Source organism: Cheilinus undulatus, linkage group 7, assembly GCF_018320785.1.
Source record: "Cheilinus undulatus linkage group 7, ASM1832078v1, whole genome shotgun sequence".
Lineage (NCBI taxonomy): Eukaryota > Metazoa > Chordata > Actinopteri > Labriformes > Labridae > Cheilinus > Cheilinus undulatus.
In genome coordinates this window covers 6,070,649-6,084,235 of record NC_054871.1, presented here as the reverse complement: position 1 = coordinate 6,084,235, position 13,587 = coordinate 6,070,649, and the positions used below count along the sequence as shown (strand labels likewise).

At 38.4% G+C, this 13,587-nt stretch overlaps 1 protein-coding gene across 2 annotated transcripts in view; it reads left to right on the top strand.

Annotated features, from left to right (window-relative positions):
* Positions 1-13,587, top strand: part of exoc2 (exocyst complex component 2) — a 100,956-nt gene that overhangs the window by 38,682 nt on the left and 48,687 nt on the right. For both annotated transcript variants that reach the window (XM_041791689.1, XM_041791688.1), the window contains exon 7: positions 13,200-13,280. In XM_041791689.1, the coding sequence (XP_041647623.1) occupies positions 13,200-13,280 (81 nt within the window). The remainder of the gene's footprint in view (positions 1-13,199; positions 13,281-13,587) is intronic.

Sequence of the window (13,587 nt, the reverse complement as noted above, 5' to 3'; positions counted from 1 at the left end):
TGCATGTTTTTGCTAATTAGCACAGAGTAATGCCTCTTTCATGCCCTTATACGGGCATGAGGCTGCAGGGCTGTGTGCACTGTGCACGTGGCACACAGACATAAGTCACACAGGATTGAAAATGAAGTAGAAAGGTGTCATTTGAGATGCAAAGTTATAGTGTCTAAATGATCACACAGGATGCCAAGGTGCAAATGATAAACAATTTCAATGGTAGATGTAGTGCTGCTCATAATGAAACCCCAACAGGCTGATATAGTGACCTGATAATTAGTAACGTATTTGGTCAGAAATTTACACCACAAACAGAAAACTCTGATTATATCACTTCTTCAGGCAATGGTACCATCTGAAACAATGTACATCATGAGGTAAACAGGAAATGCCGCGCACCCAGTGAAGTAAAATCTAGAAACGTGGTTGGTAAAGAAATGAAAACGTAAGGTAGACACTAGCCACGTCTCTTATTTTTTCAACCGATATGATTTAATGGAAAACTACAAATTAATGATAACTGATAAAATTCCCCCACAGTTGCCATACCATTCACATGTAAATTATTATGATATTATGATCACTGTTAGTGATAATAATGCTTTAATATCAGGGTAAAATTTTCCAGATAGTGTGTTACGTAGCAGGGATGGAAATTAAATTAACTTTGAGCTACCTGCTGCTTTGACTGGTGGGTTTAAAAATGAACCAGCCACTGATTATTTTACCAGCCACTATATTTTAACAAGCAGCATAATGAATTGAGGTGAAATATACAAATCAAGTATTAAAAGTATTAAAGTTATAGGATATTTAATGAAGGGAAATTTTACAACTATTTATGAAAATACTGGCTTGTGCCCCGTCTTATTTATATTATTTTGAGGCTGGTTTGAGTCTCCAATGCAGCTAGGCCTCAACTGAGAGGCAAGATAATCAGTTTGTTGTGAGCTCATATTAGGAGAGTTATCACAACCATCAAGGTTTTGCTGTAAAGTGTGAGTGTTTTTGACCATGTTGTCCCTTACTCAATCATGCAAATGTTTGCTGCATGACCTACGGGGCACTGGAAATTCATGCCTTCTGTACCTGCATTATGAGTGTGGGGTTTGGGATTATTGGATATTTTATGCACAATTTCTGCAATCCCATGTTTGAATCCAGGCCTTGTTCAGGTATCTTGGACTTAAGAAGAATGAAAGATTGGTTTAAAGACCTCTGATAGGTCGACCAGTTGCAGCGCTACTCAAATGATACAAAGTAAAATCATCCAAGCACGCTTCGGTCAATAAGTGATTAAACCGGGACTCCATTTGTACTGATTACTGATACAAAATCTGTCTGTTATCTGACTTTTATGTACCTGCCCCAGTGACTGGTAGGTTGAGCAAATTCACCACACACTGTTTAAAAATACCTGCATTTGGCTGATGGAGGGTGCATTTCCCACCCTGCTACTTAGGTTTGTAAACTAAGGTGGATGGGACAGAAACAGGTAACCAAAGATGTAAAACACATCAGTTAGGAGGAGGCATCGCTGTGTCTCTCCTCTGCTCTTGTCTGCATCGCTCTCTGTAACTGTCAGGGTTCAGAGCAGTGACACGGATGGACAAGATGGCCTGAAGGTGAACTTTAGCCATAGGCAAATCAGTTCACAAGCTCAAAACACATCAGCATTATGAATCAAATTAAACCAAAATGCAGAAGCCTACTCAAGCCTGTTGGGATTCACAAAAAAAAAGACTCTGACTATAGGAGTAGAAGCATATGCACTCACTGATTTTACCTGCTGTTCCTCTGCTTAAGAAGACTTAATGACTTAACAAGCTCACCAATGGTTATATTCACTATACATTCAAGGACTGTAAAAAAAAAAACAGGATTATGTGACTGCAGGTTAAATAAAATGTCATGTTGCATTCAAATGTCACAGAAAAAAAATAATACAATTCTGTTTTTGATGAGAAACTGTAATAAATCAAGCTGTGGGGATGAGAAATGTGTTTGTTTTGTCAGCAATATATAACTGATAAAAAATGGGATTGTGGTCTTTTTAACTTTATAACTCAAAATCATCTCATCTTATACACTTTTGTTACAAATGGATTGCTATTTGTCTTCCACTTAACAACAGATAAGTATTAAATCTAGTGAGACCTCAGATTTAGTTGCAGCTTTGGATTGAAAATATGACTTGTATATCTGTTTTTCTTTGGTAACTTTGGGACTCTTCTGTCCTATCACATTTTGAAAAATGGATAATGCCGTTTAAGGCATGTGGTATCAAAACAGCATGAGAATATCAAACATTTTAAAAACCATTTGATTAATGCACATTTGATTAAATTTTCATGTTCACTTTTAATATTTTCAGACATAAAGTGTATTGTCCTTGTGCTAATAATTTGATTGAGAGTGTTTTTTAAATTAAACTTATGAAATAATTAGAAGTGATAAATCAGTACTTTTTTAGATTTTAAGGAGTAATATCCTGATACCATGACAACTGTGATAATTAAGGCCATGATTACTGTGATATGTGTAACAGTGTTTGTATAATAATAAAAAACAAAATAAGATACTGAGTGCATATGTATAATTTGCTGTCAAGATCAAACAATGCGCGCATGAAATAAAGGTTGACCATATTTAAACCATGCATTTATCAATTGTATTAAAATTTTGTTTTTATTGACTTAGCATATTTGAGAGCTGATAAATACAACATTAATCATTCCACCCTGCACTGTCACGGTAGTTCTCAAATATAGGTGAGTGAACAGAAAAAAACTCTGGATAAGAAAACGTATGAAGAAAACAATGTCAGAAACTTCTGAAAAACTGCATTAGTGGGTTTTAAGAACAAAGTTCCTCTTTAGACTGGTTTGTGAATGAGGCCCCATGTTGCTGGTAAAGTTCTGCCAAGTTGTGATTGGCCAAAAAGAAGGAAAAAAAAAACAGCTTTGAGCTTATTATTCTAGCAGATGCACAACCACACACTCACAAAATTCAGGCACAATGCAAGCTCATTGGAAACATAGTGTATTACATGGAGGCGTATCAGTAGGTGTACTCTGAATGAGACACAGGATCAGTCTTGGACCTGAGAGCCTGTACTCATTTAGAGAGCTGTCAATGAGTGGATGAATGAACCTTGGATGATATTTAAAGGTACAATATGTAGATTTTTTTAAAAGACCTAGATTAATAAAAAATGACTACATCTATGTTATATATTATTCGTTGAGTGCTTACAAATATTTCCACCCATTTTCAAAGCCGGAGAAATCCTTTCTTTTTATAGTTAAAGCAATATGTGTCTTGTTATGGCAGCCAACATAAGACACTATATTTATTTTGTTGCATTACATGATTAACTACCGCATGAGGTAGTGCTACTTGAAGCTGCCGCCCTGTTGCTGTACCTCATTCTTATTTTCTGCATACTTGTGATGAACTATGGTTATGCTCGACTGTGGGTCCTGTCTTCCAAGCTCCCCCAGTTACGTGCAAACATACTGGTGAACTCCCATGATTCCCTGCTACCCTGACATCATCTCTTGCTTTTGTTTTGATTGAGAGCCTCGTGTCAGGAAATTAACGTACTGTGCGTTTAGCTCCCATTTTTCATGTGTGAATCATGGAAAAAAAGTTGTCTCATATTCAGAGAATTAATTAGACTTTAAGGATAATTTTTAAACTTCCTGACTCGTTCCTTCTCCCCCTGACTCATTACGGCACTAAAACATCCTCTCTCTGCCAAGGTTTGGCTCTCAGTCATATAAAATGAAGTGGTGGCGCAGAATGGATAACTTTAGTGGAGATATTCTGTATACTGTGTACGGTCAGCCAAACCGACATACCAGCCTGCACGCTCTCAGCAGTCAGCCAGCTCGAGACGGCTCTGTAGCAGCTCACTGCCAGGCCTCGTTAACACAGCTGTCTGAGTGACTGTGAATCCTTTCTTTGTCTCCAGGCAGCATTTGGCACATCTCTGTCGATCTGAGTCACTCAGAATGAATCGTATGTTAGATGTAGAAGTGAAAATGTAAAAAAACAAGATGAGAAACTGACAGGGTACTTGTGTGCTCTCCTTGTTCAGAGTTTGCTGTGTGAGAAGTTGCCGTGGTGCTTCCAGCCCTCTCAATCACCATCAAGTCATTTCTGTCTCCTCGGCTGTTTATTTTCAGTTCTGCTTGCATGTGAGATTTTTATTGATGATCATAATAGAAGTCTGGAGTTATTTTATAATGTGAGCGTCCTGCTGCCAGCAAGGTGGAAACAAGCAGAAGACGCCAACTCTGGGAGAAGAAATGAGGCAGATAGAAAATATTTAGAGAAAACAGCTGGACTATGACTTGATATCCATAGCAGTTTGCCCCTGCCTCGCTTTTTTCTCATCTCCTCTAATCGCATTTTAATTGCTCACCTGTAAAGCTGATGGTCTCCAACAGAAACAGAAAAACAAAGTCTCAAATCTCATGTAAATGAACTCTGAACTTTCTGCTTAAGCACACAGTTTAGCCTTTTGCATCTGGAAACCACAAAACATGTTAAATACACTGTTGTTTTGGTTGCTATGCTAATGGTAGCTTCTGGCAAATGGAGAAATGAGTATTAAAGCCCAAGACACCCATGAGGTTCTTGGTTCTTCTTATTCCTGGAGCTACTGATGGGCAGATACAACAATGCATTATTGAGTTTTACACCCTCACAGGATTTTCATGGCCTAAGTACACCCATCCCATTGGCTAGATTAGTATTAGGCTGGTACTAAGCACATAAAGCATGTGCAGATATCTTTGAACAAGTTGACCAGTCCACATTAAACACACTATATTTTTTTATGGAATAATTTATATCATGTGGCATTCCTATTTCATTGATTCAGCGGCTTTAGCACCAAAGAAGGTGATATCCTTCAGGCTAGTGTGCATAAAATTGACAGTTTTTTGGTATTAATTATACGATTGAAAATACTGCAGCTAAGAGAAACTCTATGCCAATAAGTAGTAAGCACATTACTGAAATTAGCATCTTTGACTGTTGGGTTGGATTGTAAACAATGTGAACTTTGCTGCTGCTGAGTATCAGCAGCTCTCCTCCTCTTTGAATATCCATGACAAGATCCCCCAAAGTTTATAATAGGTTTTGTTTGTCAAGAATATTAGTAGTGTCAAAATCAGTGTTGACACCTGCAAGTTAAGAGCTAGATAACTTAGCTAAATTAGGCAACGTTACACGCATTTAAGGTCAAGTCAGTAAAATGATTATTAGGTGCAGATATAAAAAATTGTAGACATTATTTTAAGTTGATGCCACATTTACTAGCGACACCATATGTGGATGCATTAATTAGGATGTTCTGTAATGTTCTATGGTGAAGTCTGTATGTTTCATGTTACGGCCCTCCTCAAGGTCACCAATGATTTGTTTTTAGCAGCAGATAGAGGGGAGGGAGCCATTTTAATTCTTTTAGATCTCAGTGCAGCTTTTGATACCATTGATCACATTATTTTAATAGAACGTCTTAGAGACTGGGTCGGCATCAGGGACACTGCACTTAGCTGGTTTTATTCTTATCTTTTAGAGCAAACCTATGCGGTCACCATAGGTAACCACTCCTCCTCTACCTCTACCCTTACCTGTGGTGTACCGCAAGGTTTGGTTTTAGGCCCCATTTTATTTTCTATTTATATGCTGCCCCTTGGTCAAATCATTAAGAATTATAAAGTCTCCTTTCACTGCTACACAAACGACACACAGATATACCTGCCCCTGAGACCTGAGGATCCTAGAAGCCTAGCTACTGTCATTGACTGTCTAAATGATATTAACTGCTGGATGGCACAAAAGTTTCTACAACTCAATAATTCTAAATCCGAAATCATTCTTTTCAATATTCCAAACTCTCCCGATACAATCACAAACAGCCTTGGTCCTTTGTCCACAAACATTAAATCAACAGCTCGAAATCTAGGAGTAGAATTTGACTCCAACCTCACCTTCACAACACACATCAATAAAGTTACACAGTCATGCTTTTTTCATTTACGCAAAATTGCCAAAATAAAACCAATTCTCCACCAGACAGATTTGGAAAAGGTAATCCACGCTCTCATTTTTTCCCGTCTGGACTATTGCAACTCTCTCCTGTCAGGTCTCTGCCAAAAATCCCTCTCTCGCCTTCAACTGGTTCAAAATGCAGCAGCTAGGCTTCTAACTGGTTTTAACAGACGACATCACATCACCCCGATTTTAGCATCTTTACACTGGCTACCTATTACTTTTAGAATTGATTTTAAGATTTTACTTATTACTTTTAAAGCACTGAAGGGTCTGGCTCCAGAATATATTACAGAACTTTTATTCCCCTATGTCCCAGCCCGCAGCCTCAGATCCTCGGGTGGGAACCTCCTGGTCGTTCCAAAGTCGAGACTCAAATCTAAGGGTGACAGGGCCTTCTCCATCAGAACCCCTCTACTTTGGAACGACCTGCCCGAGGAGATAAGGCATGCAGAATCATTGACATCTTTTAAATCACTTCTTAAAACTAATTTTTATAGACTGGCTTTTATGTGATGTCGTCTCATCTTCTTATTTAATTTTTATAATTTTTATCTTCTCACAGATTCTTACATTTTCTAGTTTAATTTCCTCTTAATCTCTCCTTTACTGCTTCCCCTTATGTTTACCTCTGTTATAATACTTATCAGTTTTACTGCTTTTACAGTTTTAGAGCTGGTTTCACCCTGTTTTAATATCTGTTTTGCCCTCTTATTTACATTTTACTGTTTCTCTTTTAATTTCTTATGTCTTTAATTTTGGTCCTCTCGGTCTCAGCCTGTGTAGCTGGGTTCCTGCTTTGCCTGGGTTCCTATCATTTTATGCTTTGCCTGGGTTCCTATCATTTTATGGTACTGATGTCTGTGTCTTGCCTGCATCCTGATGTTCATGATGTCTTAGCTGTGCAGTTCATGTCTGCACTCTGATTGACGTCTGTGATGTCTTAGTTTGCATGGCATCACAGGTCATCTAGGTTTGGTTCTATATTGTCGCTCTTTATCGATGTAGATGAATTATTATCTGTCTATTATCTGTCTATTATTATTATCTGTCACGTTCTGTTTCTGTCTTTTGTCTGGGTTGTTGCTTTGTTTTTGTACTTGCTTCTGCACTTGTCAAAGCACTTTGTAAACCCATGTTTTTAAAAGTGCTATACAAATAAAGTTATTATTATATTATTATTTCACATTTCACATTTTTATTCCCAACGACTGTCATTATTAATACCGAGATAAGCTGAAACTTTTGAATGTAAAACACGTCATTATAATCAGTCTAATGTCAACATCAGTGCTTTTCATTCAGAAAACACACAGCTTATTTGTATTTCCTGAGAGCACAGTGTTATCAATATGATACAGTATTATTAGACGGTAGACGTGTACATTTCTTCTCAAAATTGCAGCTGTTATATCAGCTGAAAATTTTGACAATATCAAGCTGTAAATTTCGGCCAATATTGGCTCTAAATGTCTGCCTTTATCCACTGTAAAACCAGCAGACCTACGTCAGCTAAAGTCTTATACCTCGTTCTTCTTCATTCATTAAACTTTAAAGTGTTTAAAGGTTGAAGTTTTTGGTGTGAACCACGTTATTGGCTAAACTACTATATTAAGTTGTTGCTACTGACTGCTGGTGTGTGTTGTCATGTGGAGATGAAATTGGTGTTGCTGCAGTTTTTTTTTTACCTTGTTTTTGCACAAATTGCATATTGCATGACTTGTGTCCAGCTATTGACTATCCGATGTTTGAAAAACCTGAAAAAAAAAGATTATATTTGCTTTCAGTTTAGCTGGCAACAGATAGGCTTTCTCATCCATGCTTGGGATCAATATCTATATTCCCTCATGTAGCTTAGCATCGCTGCCACAAGTTGGATTTTTTTAACTGTACTGTAGAGTGTGTGTGTTGCGGCATTTATGGCCATATCAGTGCTATATCATTTGTTTTGATGCATATATCTGCAAGGAGCATGTGACGATATATTTTTGTATTTATTCTTTATCACAGACCTAATGTCACCACTATTGCCTGATAAAGTCTCTAAAACTTAATAATAACACTAGCCCAAATAAACATCTCTGCAAACCCTTGAAACCTGAGGTTTGGTGTGACCCAGTCACAAAAAGAAGCAAATGATACATTTTAAATCCATAATGCAGAAAGTGTTTGACATTTTTGTGTGAAACATCACCAAAACAATTCATGGTTAATCAAAATGATTGCCAATCCATCATTTCAGCTCCACTGGTCCTAATAGGCATTTAATCAAAATAATAGTGTTTCTAGCACCTTTGTGTTACAGTTTACATCCAGACATTTGTGCTTGTTTGGAGCTCAGATTGTGTTTGTAGTGACCTAATTTTTTTGCCAGTTTCCAGAAATCTCATCAAGTCATTTTTGCTTACAGTAACTGCAGACATTTTGTTTGATATAATATTTAACTTGTTTGCAGAAGGGAATTTTTTGCAGTGAGAAAACAAGTGGTCCTGTAAACACTGCATGTGAACCACCACAGACTGCTGAAAGAAATGGAAGATTTTTTAGGGATTGTGACTGTTTGTTCATGGAGCCTCAGCGACAAACAGAGCCATGTTTCTGAGCTGGAGCTGCTCGGGCTGATTGACCGGACTGACAGACTGTCGGGGAGTCTAGGGGTTGTTTCTTCTAAAATGTTGAAATTTGAGGTTTTTCATTGTTGTGTGAAAAGGAAGTCTCCCAGTGATGCAGGAAACGGAACAGCTACCGTGTTCCAAAAAAGCCAGATTCCCAGGGCCTATTCCCCGAGCCCTCGGCCCCGGCAGGAGTCAAAACATCTTCCAGCTTTAGAATCCAGGGACGCTGTATTTTTATTCTTATTCATTTCTTTTTTTTCCCTCGGCGGTTCCAGGAAGTGAAGCAGGAGCTGTGGCTCTTCCTCAGGTCCTGGCTTCATGTGTTATCCGGACTCTGACCTGATGTTTAGGTTAGCCGTGACGTCAGGAGCACTTCAGTGTGTGACAGATGCAGAGGACACACAGCTGGCAGCGGGGCAGGAGGGGAGCTTGGAGACGTAAACCAGATCTGCAGCCTGTGTGTCTTCCATCCTGTTCTCCCCTGGTCTACACGCCTCTGTGCGAAGCTGCATTTTCCAGCTGCAGTTGCTGCCATTTAGCGAGCAGCGAGAGGTCCGGGAAAGGGCCAGAGACGTCCAAACTGATTAGGCAGTGGCATGTTTGAACAGCATGCTCTAGGAATACCTCAGTCCCTGCCTTGAGGCTTCTGTCTGTCAGAGTGGACCCACATATTTATTTACAGAACTCTCCCCCTTCACTTTGCCTCCCCTTCCAACCGCTGGACGTCTCCAGCCTCTGCTAACAGCCAGTATCAGTAACTTTTAACCAGAACATGAATGAAAAAACCTATCACCTCAGTTTTAGATAACCTTAACTGGCTCACAGTGTCTTTCAGGATCTCTTATTTATACTTACTCTTTTGTAGGGCTGTCAAACTGTACATTTTTAAAAAATATGATTATTCCATTTTTGGTCACATTTGAAAATAAAAGGTTTTGCATTTAAATCAGTTTTTGGTACATTTTATTCTTGATTTATAAATTTTCTTCAGTTAATAATGCTGTACTTCCTGTTTGGATACAAACTTGCTTTCATTTTAAATTAAAATAAGGAACTTCTAGTAGATAGAAGGTTGTGAAATTAGTCTAAAAATGGAAAAAAGAAGTTGTTTTTAGGTCAAAAGATAATGAAACTAGCCAAAGGGGAATTATTAAACAGTTAAATGTTCAACAGAGTAAATATCAATTTTGACTTTCCAAATAACAAAGTAAAATTAGATATTCAAGGTACATTGGTGTCATTATTTTCCATCATTGTGGCTACAGTTAGATGCTGAAGTGACTTAAGGTGGACAAAAGGAAACACAAATTAGCATGTGATTATTTTTTTAAGCAAAATTAAATGAAATTACCTCAATTGCATCCTGATTGTCGCACTGACCCTTCTGAATTTTGATTTTTGAAATTAATGTAAAATCTTGTCTCAATACAAAGACTCAAAAAATATAAATTCTAGGAAAACAATGTTGTTTATTTCTTGCTTTAACTTATCAAAATATGGAGGCAAACTGCACGTGACCTTGATTGCACATATTATTTTATCTGTGCAATTTAGATATTGTTCTGTTTTGAGTACAGCAGATAATTCAAAGCTTTGGTTCTTTTTACATCTGGTTATTTATGACTTCATTTAAATAGGACCGTGGTTAGAGTAGTAAATATTGGAGACATGAGATACCATTAGGAAGCTGCAGTTGAGACTAGATTTCTGCGCTACCATCTTGGAGGACCACAGACTCCATAAATTAACAGGTCAACTAACCTGCTTGGCAATTGATGCCTTGTTTTGTTACATTTTTATACTATCTTCTGTTCTCTCAAAAAAAACAAAAAAAAAAAACGCATAAAGCCTCAAAATAATTATTGCATATGTGGTTATGTGTGTAATATTTTGCAGCTGTTTATTTTATTTTATTTTAATTTTAACGCTGTTCTTGCTGTAGACTGAATTAGCCAACAATTCTCCTTTTTTTGCAATGAGACCCACTAACGTTTGCATTGTTGCTAGGTAACAAATGGGTCATCAACTGCTAGTTAACCATTTATTAACATGAAATGTTAGGTAAGTCCTCTTTACTTTGTGGGCAGATTTCTTAAAGATATCTTCTTTGTGCTTTTGCTCTTATTTGGAGAAACTTAAGTAATAGATAATGGCGGTCAGATAAAGCGTTTGACATTTTGTGTTATTATTAGAGGTCATATGAGGACCTAACTGCTAGCTAACATTTAGTTAACTGGTAGATAGTTTAACCTGAGATGCCACACATCCATCTAAAAAAAATCTTCCATAGACGGTGTTTAGGAAAGGGCAGAGGCTTTGAAAAGACACTAGGAGGGTGATTGGATGAATGTTCTGCCTGTCACATCTTTATGGGCCATTCAGAGCAACAAAACGTGACGTCGTAGGCGTACAACTCTATAGAGAACTGCATAACACTAACCATGGTGACTGTAGACATGTCAATACACGGCTTTTGTTTTTGAAAAGAAAACAACTCACTGCTGTTCTTTATTCTTCTTTTAACGAAGAATTGTTGTCAAGTTCTGATAAAACTGGCGCTTTAGCAGCATCCACTTTAATGTCTTCCGCCATAATTGCACCGGCCTCTTGTTGCTGCTTGCTTATGTCACGACTCTGCCACGCCCAAAAGCACTGCCCCTCGTCGCTGATTGGCACTGTCACTTTCTAACCGGGCCCAAACAGTTCAGACAGGAGCTTTGCAAGATGGATTCAGCAGTGGGAAACAGGGAAACGGGCGTATCCATCTGCTTTGCAAGGTTATAGATCAGGCCTATTCAGTAAGAGACCTGGGTGCCACATGCGGCCCAGAACCAACCCCCAAGTGGCCCAGCCTGTGGTCATGCCAGAGATGCAGAGGGCAACCTGTTTTGCAAGTTTTCATAAATTCCCACGATATTTCAGGTCGTCAGAAGTGACCCCAAAGTACCGGGTATAAAACATGTCCTTTTCAACTGTAGCTACAACTGTGCAAATTTAGTTTTTATGCAGTTTATGTCTAAGTAAGATGTGACCAAAATTATTATTTTTTATGTATTCATTCTATTTATTTTATTTTTATTTAAGTGGAAAAAAGACATTTATACTACCCCAGGTTATGTTCAAATACAGCTCTTTTTTCTGTTTTTAGGCACTTTTTGATGTGCTTTTGTCATGTTGCCAAATTTTAAAGGGAGACTATGTATAAAAAGTGAATATTTTTCAGCAGATTGATCTGTATTGGTTCCAAATTTGACATAACAGCTGCTTACTGGGCAATGAACATATCCGGCCCAGCTACGTTTCTTGATTTTAAAATTTGGCCAAGTTGAATTTATAATTGAAAAGCCCTGTTACAGATAGTTAGGAACTGCAGATATAGATGATCTTAGCACTGAGTAGTCACTCAGTACTTAATCATTACTTATTGATTACTTTTCTTTAATTACTCATTTTGTGATCCCTAAGTGGAGCTTCACACTGGATAGTAACCTAGTACTTAACTGTCACCTTTCCAGGTTAGCTAGCAACAAGTTACCCATTAGCTACCTAACTAGGTAGGCAGGTTTAGCCAGTTTTTGTGTACAAAGTAATCAAGTGTCAGAATACTCATATATTGACCTGTATTGATTTGATTTAAAATGATCACTTTATAGAAGCAACAGGAAGGACGGGAAGCAAATTGAGGAGAATTTTGTGGCTCTCCATCCTTGTTCTTTCTTGTTTTCTGTCTCTGTACTTCATTCTTGAGATGTCTGCTTGTCACATAGTTGAAATGCTCCACATCTATGTATGAGAAGGTCTGCTAAGCCTTCTCCAACTCTTCTCCACTCTGTCAATAAACCCACACTGCAGCTCTCAGCACAAGGCTGCCCACTACAGCTCACCATTTATTTATCCACTGGAGCAGCCACACCACTCACTCTGCCTCTGTCTCTCTCGCTCTCTGTTTTCTCCTCTCTTTCTTCCCTCTTTTCAGACTCTCTCTCCCGCGTAGAGCGCTACATGCTAAGTGATGGCTTCAAGCCATGGCACTGCCTCTCCTGACCTCCAGCTCTGCTTCTCTCAAATGTTATTTTTTAAAGACTTGAAACATTTTAGATTCACATTACCTCCAGGTCAGAGGGCCCCAAATGTCCCAAGACCACAGAGCGGTGTCGTTAATGACTCTGCTGAGGTGAATTGATCCAGTACAGTCAGCAGTGGAACAAGGTCGGGGCCTGTTGCGTGGGAACAGGCACAAAGGGAAGGAGGGGGGTCAGTGGCAGCATCTGCGGGTGGAGATTGGTGAGGTTATCTGCCATCTACCACTGGGGTAGGGCCTGTTTATTGTTTTACCTTCAGTTCCTGAAATTGAAAATGTTCCTGTCTCAGGGGATCGCACATTGGTCATGCAGTGCAGCAGACCATTTCCCGCTCTTTTCCTGCCAATATTTATTATTTCCCTGATTCAATTCAGTGGATTTCACTGTATTTTTTCCCTCATAATGTGCTATAAAACAAATAAATAAAACATTTTTGTTGCAGCAATCCACCAGAGGCTGGAGTCTGACGGGACGGAGAGAGTGGAGGGATCAATGACCCAGCGACTGGAAAACATCCTCAACAGTAAGCATCTTTTCATCAAATAGCCCAAAGATTCATTGCAGATCGTGTTTATTTTTTGCTCTCAGCTGCTTATTTCACAGGTTCAGTTTTTACAGGATTAACCCCCCTAAAAATGTATAATCCCTCTGCACAAAAACATCTGATCCTTTACTGAAAGCCAATGAATGAGTGTTCATGGTTTGATAAGCCAACATAAAATCTTCCATCTATGTCCTCTGGGTCTAATTTGGCTTGGTTAATAATATAACCCCACAGCTGCAATAACTTCAAATATATAACTAACAAAAGTCGGATAGCTCAGCATGAT